Source organism: Charadrius vociferus, unplaced genomic scaffold, assembly GCF_000708025.1.
Source record: "Charadrius vociferus isolate BGI_N301 unplaced genomic scaffold, ASM70802v2 scaffold877, whole genome shotgun sequence".
NCBI lineage: Eukaryota > Metazoa > Chordata > Aves > Charadriiformes > Charadriidae > Charadrius > Charadrius vociferus.
The window spans coordinates 266775-276913 of record NW_009649116.1 but is presented as its reverse complement, the minus strand read 5'-3'; the positions used below and the strand labels follow the sequence as shown (position 1 = coordinate 276913).

Genomic DNA, 10139 nt, shown 5'->3' with positions numbered 1-10139 from the left:
CAAAGTATTTATAAAGGCTGAAGTTTTTAAACTTAACCAACTGTATTAAAAGTATCCAAACAAGATGGTCTTGGTTCGCATTTGTCTTTCAAGTTAGAGGGTTGCTAAGAATAAAGAAATAGAAAAAGATTTCTTATTCTGTCCTGGTTATAGCCTTGAGATTATATCCTCCTTCATCACTTTTACAGGGGGCAGGGTTTCTCCAAAATTAAAATATTCTAGATAAAATTTCACTCTTTCTATGTGCCAGCACGCATTAATAATTGCTTCCCTCACAATGGGATACCAAGGGTCACTTAATGAAAGTTCATAAAGGACTTTGGCAGATCTAATTGCGTGAAAGGTGTTTAAAAATACAAAGTTTCACCACTTTAATAGTTTTCTTTTTCTTTGCTTCTACAGTGCTCAGAGGCAACGTGCCCTGCTCCATTTTCCAAACCTGTGAGCAAATGGATTGCTCTGAGAATGGAAAGTTTTACACTCAAACAGGCTCCCAGCAGCACAGGGACAGGTAAAGAACCCCCAGGTTCCTCCTTTTCCGTGTTTAAGAATGTTTAAAGAGAACATCGTGTTGGAGAAAAGTGTTGCTGAGAGTAGAATGAAATCCTCAGAGCGAGCGTTACAGTGGCACGGCTGAGGCAGAGTCACCGTCGCAGCTCTGCCCATAACCTTCCTGTTACCCTTGAGGCTCCCATGCCCGGCAGAGGAAAGCTCCTCTCTAGAGCTCCGTCCTCATTTCTCTTCCCAGCCTGTGGAAATGCTGCTTGGGTGTTTGGTGCCTCAGTCCCCCATCCTACAGATAAGCATGATGTCTGAACTTCCTGTAGAGTAGTAAAAAGGCAAAATTAAACACCCTGTCGAGCTGCTCTGCGAGTGAGAGCTGTGCCAGTACTTTGGAGTGCTTTTAAAAGATATATATCTGCCAAGTCCTGCAAACATGATTCACTTCTTTAGTTTCTCAGCCCAGGCATCCTCATTCTTCTAGAGGTACAGAGACACTGGGAATACTGTAGGAGAATTATTGCACTTTTAATTTGATTTTGTTTTCAATTTTGGATGTTTAGTGATACCAGAAACATTCCAGATGATTGCAGAAACAGGGGAAATAGTAGAAATCTTAATACCAGCAGTGGCTGTCAGGTGAATGAGGCTGACAGACCTGTCAAACGTCTCAGAAGGAAGAGAAGACTGCTTCTGGAGTCTGACGATGATGATGAAAATGCAGATGAGGATGAGGTAAATGAGGCTGCATGTATTTTCTGTAAAGAGAGCTGTGAAGAGGAGGGACAATTGTGTGTCTCACATTCCACCGTGCAGTGCAAACTGAGCTGAGGGAGGTTGCTTTGTACCCATGAGAATGATCTGGGTCTGCTCCTGATTTGTGTCAGTAATGAGAATATCTGTTCTGAAGTCTGAGGAGTTGTAAGGGTGAATAGCTCACGTGAAGTCAAAGTCAAGATTTCGGACTGTAACTTTACGGGTGTAGTTACAGCCCTGTGCACCAAGTGTATTTCACAGTAATAAAACCACACGCCTCTAAAAATACTTTATCTAACTGGAGTCGAGTACTGTTATGTGGTATTGAAGATTAGTGTCAAACCACAGCGTTTGATTGCTTTTTATTAGGTACTTGCATGTACACTCACTACACTACTAGAAACCTGTATTAATGGTGGATGAATAGAAGTACCTCAGTCCTGACCTGATCTTTTTTTAACTTGTCATTAAGCATCTTACTCCTTTTAGGGGCCCTTCTTTTGTGCAAGCCTGCACTCTGCTACCGTGTGCATAGTGTCTGGGGCCTGAACCATTTATTTATATTCACGTATTGCACATGCTTTTGTAATGCAGAGACGCTTGGGCAGGTGTTCGTTGGTAAAGCAAGCTGAACCTTCTGATGTCACGAACAGTTTAACTCATCTTGTTGCTCAGCTTTTCTCTGTGATGTACGTAAGATGTTTTAAAGTACGTCAGAAGTGCTTGCATTCTCTCTCTTCCCCCTTCTCCTCCTCGCTTGAAACTGCCCCCTTGTCTCTTCTGGGGCATGTTTGACAGGCAGCTTTGCATTTCAGATTTTGCCCTTTTTGGTTTGCTTTGAGAAATGACAACCCTGGGTGAATTATACATGAGTTTGAAAAACACATAGAAGAGATGTGAATGGCAGTCTGGCTCGGAGTGTGACACAGGGAGACCACGTTTTCCGGGGTGCTTGTCTGTGACAGTAGCTACTTGAAGCTTCTGCTTCCTTCAGGGCTTCATAAATGATTTTTTTTTCTGTATTCATTCCCTGGCATAGATGGACATAAGAACCTCTGAAAGGAAACGGAAAATGGAGCATTACAGTGAGGTTGCTTACGTGAGCAGTAAATCCTGCATTGCAGAAAGCAAATCCTGTGTATTGTAATGGAGATTTTGGGCCTGCGCTGCTCTTCAGTAGCCATATGTAAATGAACTTGAGTAGCATATGTTAAATTAATTTGTAAAGCACTTTGGGATACTGCAGGATCAAAGTTATATATGTAACATACCCTACTAATGTTCTTGCAGGGTTGTTCAAAGGAAGGTAATGCTAGCTAATAGTCCTGTTAGTCACATGTTACATCCTTATTGTACCTGCTTTGTGAGATGATCAAGGAGGGAGGAAAAAACAATATTGCTAAACTTTTTTTTAACGTATCTGTGTCTAGGAGAAGAATAAATCAAATAATATGAAAAGCCGCAGAAACACTAAACCAATAAAACAAGGTGAGCTAAGCTCATAGTCTCTTTTCTTTAATGTTTATAGATTTTTTTACTAGCTATTATAAAGTGAATAATAGTAAACAGAAGAGGAAAGGACAGTAGAGCTCATTTCACATTCAGAATAGCTTATTAGGTACATAACCCTCTTACCACAGTCAGTCTTCTGAAGTGTATTAGCGAGAATATACTAGATTTGCCTGCGTGATGGGCACAGTGTAGAGGATTTAGGAGACGGCCTGATCCAAAGCTCACCAAAGGCAGTACGAATCTTTTTTGCATTGACTTTGGAGAGCTTCATAGCCACAGACTATAGATGCTAAATAGAAAATAAGTTGTAAACAACATGTGATTGATTATACATAAATTTATTATATACCTTAAAGGAGTTAGAATATGTAAACTGGGGGGAGATTTTTAATATGCATTTAAAACATAATTTTCTGTGTGTGTGACTGTGGTCCTACTAGAATGAATCCAAGCACCTGCCCAAGTTGTTGCTTTCATCATCTGTGTTCTGGTAGCTGCCTCTGTAGTAAATGCATTGTGGTATTAGCAGGTTATAAATATATGTGTGTGTATATATATGTAAAAATTTCTGAACGGAACAAAAATTCACTTGATTTTTCATTTGTTTTGTTTTAGGTTTATTTCAGCTGCAATTATATGCCTCTTTGTGCTGTCTTTTAGTTTATCTCTAACCCCTTATTCCTCTGTGAAATATCAGGAGAAGGAATTATTTACCGCAATTTTAAGTTATTATATCTTGTCCAAACTTAACAGTGGCAATTTTCCACGGGCAGCTTGCCAGCAAGCCGGGTGCCACAATTCATTTGACCTGTGATATAATAATTTTTTTTTTTTAATGAGAAATGAGCACAGTTTTCCTGCTGCTGGAATTCATACCTTTCCTCAAAAGTTGGGTAACACTGCCTCCTTTGGGGTGCAACAGCAAAACAGCGTTGGTGTGTACGTGGGAGGAGAAAGAGAAGAGAGGGCAGAGTGGGAGGCATCTGAGAGAAACGTTAATTTTTCTCTTTGTTTTTGATTGCTTAGTTGTTCCTGGAAAGAAGAAGGGATGGAACTGGGTTTCCTACTTAGAAGAGGAACGGATGCCAGCTGCTCCCCTAAAACTGTTCAGAGAGGTTGGCAGCTTTTTCAACTCTCTTGCTATGTTTTTCTCAGGCAGCATCACAGAATTACTAACTCGGTGGAGGTAGGATTGGAGACTACCCTCAAGCCAGCAGTTACATTTATGAGTTGTTTTGGTGCACACAGGCAGTAAAACCCCCACATGTTTGTTTCCAGCCCTGAAGCACTGTGGAAACAAGCATCTGCCCTGTGAGTCTCATCCCAAACCAGGGTGTAAAAAATGCTGGTTGAATCTCACTCAGAAATAAACAGTGACTGTTTCGATCTGCTTTGGGTAGCTGTGGATAAATGGGCTGTTAGGCAATCTCCCAGTAATGTTGGAGAGCTTAATGTCTTTCACGTGTCCTGTGCTTCGTCTGTGGTTGTACAGCACCCCTTCCATCCTTCCTCTGTCGAACACTGCCAGTCAGTTAGCTGAATGTTGTAGAGTGTCTCAGTGGGAAGCGACTGTTACGAGGGAGGGTGGAAGTTGTGTGCATTACTAGTCTGATGCATTGAAGGTGGAAGAGGATGAGTTTAGCCTTGGTGAAGCTGCTTCTGCACTCCAGCCCACCAGCCCCCATTAAAAGTTTAGCTCCCAGTGAGCTCTTCAGAGCGCAGGGTTGTTGGAACCTCACAGAGTGAGATGAGAAGGAAAGTCGGGTAACTGCAGTGGATGCAATAAGCCATTTGCAATTCCAGTTCAGATTTCTTTTAAGCCTTTGCTATACTTCAGATGTTTAATTTGGATTAAGACTGCAAATAAATGAAAGACACAAATGTTTTCTGGGATGACTGTGTAAATGGACTCCAGATCAAACATGCCTTGTCGCTTTTACTGTTTGAAAGTGAGAAGTTACCTTTTGGGAAAGTCTGGACTGCTGACCCCGCGCTGACACAGTCAACCGTGATTTTAGCTTTCCTGGCTCTTTGTTTCTGCCAGCCCTCCTACACTGGGCTACAAAGGGGATTCTTTTGTGTTTGAATAGAGCTCATTTCTGCATCTGCTGAAAGATTTGTTCATAGCTAATTGCAACAGGCTCGTGGTTCAGTGTTTCTGAGAGATTAATTAGAATAACAAGTCAATCTGAAATACAGTGATCATGCCATTATTGATCTCTGTACCTGCGCCTGTCTATTAAAGCAGCAATCATTTAGTGATAGAATTTTCTTCTCTGAGTTGAAAATTTGAAGCCTGATAATTGTTCTGCAATAGATTTTGTCTTCAGGAATTAAAAACAAGTATTTTCTTCTTCCCCCTCCTCACAGTATCAGTCATTCCCACAAGGCCGAAATGGATTTAAAGTTGGAATGAAATTGGAAGGGCTGGATCCTGAACACCCCTCTCGATTTTGTGTTCTCACAGTGGCTGAGGTAGTTGCTCTTCCTATCTTTGATTCCAGAAATCCCATGTACTTTTAGGATTTTTTTTTCAGTAAGTAGAAATATAAAAAAAAAATAGTCCTTGAATTAATTAATGGTTAGGAGGAGTTCAAGGTGACACTGAAGGAATAGTGTTATGTGGTTAAGGATCTGTGCCTGAAATCCTACTGTCAGATTTTTGCAATTGTAACTCAGAATAGTAACCCTATTAATTGCATGCAGTGAACAAATATGAAAAAGAACAATGCAATTAGGCACTAAGGCTTAGTAAATATAAGCAAGCCAAAATGCTTTCTTGTTTCTTCAATTATGTGAAATCAGTGTTGATCTGGTATAGACATAAAAGTTTTTGGGCTGCATTTGTATTCCAGATACTGCCGCACAGTAATATGTGTGTGAGTATGGAATAGGAGGCCAGTGAAGTTACACCAACCAATTTTATTTTCAGCTGTTTAAAGTGAGGAAAGAGGAGCATGGAAACTGGAAGAAGTAAATGAGGAAAAATAAAACTAGACTTTGAGAAATAAATGAGATCTTAAATTTACTTTTATCTATAAATCCAACTATGTAAAGAGTGTTTTATTAGTGTTTTTCTTTAACTTCTTTATGACCCTTTATGATAATCAGAGCTCCCCTTATTATAGGTACAAGGGTACAGAATGCGATTACACTTTGATGGTTATCCAGAGTGCTATGACTTCTGGGTTAATGCTGATTCCTCAGACATCCATCCTGTTGGCTGGTGTGAAAAAACAAGTCATAAGCTGCTCCCTCCTAAAGGTACGAAAAAAAAAAGGTGTACAAGAAACCATAAATTCTACCAAGAACTAGTTGTCCTGGCTCTGCATGTTTCATTTTCAGTATGTTTTCATTGTGGAACTCAATCTGAGTGGCTTAAAGGGAAGAGGTGTAACTAAGATAATGAATGACAAAAGAACAAAACAGCTTCATTTTAATATTCCCAAAGATTGACATTGTTAGTCAAATTAGAAGCTATTGGATGAGCGCATAAAGCAAGGAGTCTCTTTGGGGTTCAGAACTTGCTTCTTTCCTGCGTTCAATTTCCTAGAAACATTTAAAGGTTCAGATTAATGATTGGACATTATACTGAAAAAGAGAGAGATGTTCTAGCTGAAATGCCTAACCCCTGAAGGGCAGTTATCATGCAAAGTTCATATTCTTCCCAGGTAATTTCCATTTCTGAAAAACCAATCTGAATATAACAGGGCTGTGTAAAACAATCTTTTTATCTCTCTTTCTAGGTTTCAAGGAGGGAGAATTTAATTGGACTTCCTACTTGAAGAATTGCAAAGCTCAAGCAGCTCCAAAAAGCCTTTTTAAGACCCTCGGCACTGTAAGTGGTGATACTGAATACAAGGTGTTTCAAATAGGTCTGAATGATGCTAAGTAAGTTTTGACCATCAGATTTACGTGTTTTTAATATGCTCATGTCAGAGGTACAACCATGGTACAATAAGATGCAAGCTATTTCCTGCTGTGATTTATTTTTAAGATGGGAAGCTAGTACAATTTTTCTTCCTTCCCCCAGCCACTGACTTTTGATAGATAATTTGTATTTCCCTTCCTTCTTAATATTGGAGGAAAAGATTTACTCTACCATTTATTAAATATATTACAACGGTCTGTTTTGCTGTGTCCCTACAGTCAAGATATTTGTGTCACTTTCCTCTAATTTAATCATTTCCAAAGTAATTTCTGGTTTCCAGCAGCATACTCATGTGCGCCATGGGATTCATTATGAGGCTATGGATCTTGAGCATTTTTCATCCTTCACCCACTGTTGCTTTCTTTTTTGGTCGTTAGCCTCAGTTCCTGTATAACACTCACTCCCATTTTGTGTCACTCACATGACACGAAGTCCACGGTCTGGCGGATTTCATGCTGCAGATGGGCAGAACACTGACTTCAGTACAATCAGGGCCTAATTGTGCAGCTCTGCTCTGCTTCTGACTGAGTCACCTATTTTCCTTGAAGGCTCTCTGACTTTTCCACTAATAAGTCAGGACCTGCAGTGCTTACGCTTATCCTCAGCCAATACTCATCACTGCGAGGCATGTGCATCTTAGCCTTTCAATCTGTAGTGTTGTTGTGTACGTGGAGATTCTCTTATTCAAGCTACTTTAGCTCTTTTTTAGAAATAGTAACGATCATTGCCAGAACACATGGAAATGTCATCTGTAAACCTCTTGCTAGTAACTATATATAGACAGTGTGTTTTGGTCTGTGGGTTTCAGGGTTACAACCTGCAGCAAATGAGTTTATAAGGGTAGTGTAAATGGCCTGATCTAGAATGTGGCTGATTTCCCTTTCCTGATGTCCTGTTCCTCAGCCTGTCACACCCTCTGGTTTTCGTCTGGGAATGAAACTAGAGGCAGTGGACAAGAAGAATCCATCTCTGATGTGTGTCGCAACCATCATGGACATGGTGGATAACCGCCTGCTAATTCATTTTGATAACTGGGATGAGAGTTATGACTACTGGTAAAGAGATTCTATTTCTAATATATATCTGCAAGTAGGCTGTGGTTTATTTCTCTCTTCCACTCAGGGTAATATCTAATATTTTAAATGTGGTCGCTAAAGTTGGGATCTTAAATCAGTTTTCAAGCATCTGAATAATTACTTTGGGTTTTTACAAAATGCCAGTTGCCCAGTAGCTTCCCCTGCTGTTTGAGCGCTCGTAAGTTGGCTCAGAGCGAAACCAGTGGGGTTAGCTTGAACTGCCCGTGAAGCATTCAAGGTAAGAAGCATTTGAGGTAATGCAGCTGGCCAACTTGGGTCAGGTCAGGGAATGTTCATGTTATCCGTTCCTCTGGCAGAGCTGAAGGAAGAGCAAGCTCCACTAGTGACACCACCTGGAATTAGTAACATTGTCCCTTCCAGGACTACTAGAGGGTGTTGGCATGTCTCTCTGCAAACTTACATTTGGAAGCAGGCAGTACTGAAGTCAGTAAAAATCTTTTCCGTTTGCTTCAGCAGAGTTTGGCTAAGGCCCTTTGAAAATAAAAACGATTGCCAACATTTAGGCTTTTCAGTCCTGACCTGCACTACAGTTGTTCTGCATCCGAGAATTTTGATCCCCTGCCCTCACGCTGGAGCCAGGTGGAATACTAGTCAAAGAAACATTTTCCCTTTATGGCCCGTGTTTTCCAACCTACCTGAATGGAGCAATTTCCTTTGTATTTGTCTGTGAAAGCAACACAAGGCACATGCCTGTCAAAACAGCACTGATTCAATCAGTATTCTGTGTACTCTCCCCCATCTCCTTTTGTTTGGGGTTTTTTTTTTTTCAGAATAGGCACCTGTTTGGTGGGAAGTTGGTCTTTTCTTTCTTTGCCATAAATATGTCATGCAGAGCGTTGTAACACCGGTGTTTCCATTTGCAGGACTTTAGCTCTCCTTCCTTCACCGTTTTAGCTTCACTGTGAAGCTTTGTTTTCATGCCGTGTTTTGTTTAGAATTTGAAGATTTTAATGGAAACACAAGCAAACAAAGCTTCAAAGTAGAGCTTTGCTGAAAACACCCAGTTTTTTTCCTAGATCTGAAAGACTGCTCTGGTCCCTTCCTGGGAGCAGATGTGACAAAAGGGGCTGTCTCAAATTGGCCTGTCGCCTCCTTCAGGGACTCAGAAGATCTAAACATGCAATAAAATTGGGAACCAGGCAAACTACCACTAGGTTTCAGCTAGAATGAACAGATAACCTGCAGTTCTTGGCAAAGACCTTAAAAGTAATTTCCCCTTCTTCTACAATAATGGTGTTTCATTTAGGGACGAGGGTTTGGGGTTTGTTCCTTTGCTTGCTTTGGATTTTAGCTTGGATGATCTTTGTCCAGGCTGAATTGTGGTTGGTATGGTCAATGTGTGGGAGGCTTTTTGTTGTTATTTTTTTAAAGCACCAGACATTCTTCTTTGTATTTCCCTATCTTTTGGGGCAGGCTTGAAAACTTGGCATTATAAATTCTAACGAGGTAATTCTTGTCTTTTACGCCATGATCACACCCACTGAAAGCATCTGCTAACCCAGCAAAGGCGTATCAGACAGCATTTGAAATTCTGCTTTTCTTTTTGCTTTAAAATTGACTGGTGCCAACTTTGCCTCTTTGATTCAGGTGTGAAGCTAGCAGCCCGTATATTCGTCCTGTTGGCTACTGCCAAGAAACTGGAACCCCACTGACAACACCACCTGGTACGTCGAAAGTTAGGCTTATTTCCTGCCTCAGTCAAAAAACCTGCAAGCTTTATCTTCCACATAATTACGTATTTGCAAGTTACAGGTTCCATTCAGTACTCTTTTCTCTACTGAACAGCATTATTATTCATACTTTTGCCACTGCATTTTATTTTGTTTCATAGGTCTTTCAAAAAATGGAACGGGGTTTGGTAATTTGTAATTGAATTGGATTTCGGAAGGGAAAGGACTTTGAAGTATTTGCAGCATTTCCTTTAGGGTGAGCTGGAAGAAAGAGGAAGCAGTATCATGATTTCATAGATGGTAAGATGGAATTTCTGTAAATGAAGGAGTAACAGAAGCCCCATCTCTTTCTGCTGCACTGGAATTCAGTAAATGAAGAGAATGATGGCAAATGAAAAAGGACGGAACCTACAGGAAAATCAATGTTGTTTTCAGGCCTTGGAAGTGCTCATTCACCTTAAAAATAACAAAAATAAAAAAAAATGATGTCTGCTGTTTGCTAGATTGACAGCCCTGGGGCAAGAATTTCTGCAATTACTACATATATCAAGTTTATTAGAGTGGGTGGCTCTACCGAGATCCCTCTGCATTGGAGGAATTAGCCTCTGTGCCTTTGCTGCCGATGCAACAGGGGTTGTAAACGCGTGTTCTTCAGCAACGCCACATCTGCTC

At 40.6% G+C, this 10139-nt stretch overlaps 1 protein-coding gene across 1 annotated transcript in view; it reads left to right on the top strand.

The window, feature by feature from the left end:
- The first annotated feature begins 449 nt into the window (after window positions 1–449).
- The window catches only part of LOC104289398 (lethal(3)malignant brain tumor-like protein 3), a 30041-nt gene continuing 20351 nt past the window's right edge, over window positions 450–10139 (top strand). Inside the window, exons 1-9 of the mRNA XM_009888332.1 lie at window positions 450–511; window positions 1128–1236; window positions 2688–2745; window positions 3796–3884; window positions 5140–5244; window positions 5898–6033; window positions 6516–6607; window positions 7604–7755; window positions 9385–9461. Coding sequence (XP_009886634.1) covers window positions 450–511; window positions 1128–1236; window positions 2688–2745; window positions 3796–3884; window positions 5140–5244; window positions 5898–6033; window positions 6516–6607; window positions 7604–7755; window positions 9385–9461 — 880 coding nt within the window. The remainder of the gene's footprint in view (window positions 512–1127; window positions 1237–2687; window positions 2746–3795; window positions 3885–5139; window positions 5245–5897; window positions 6034–6515; window positions 6608–7603; window positions 7756–9384; window positions 9462–10139) is intronic.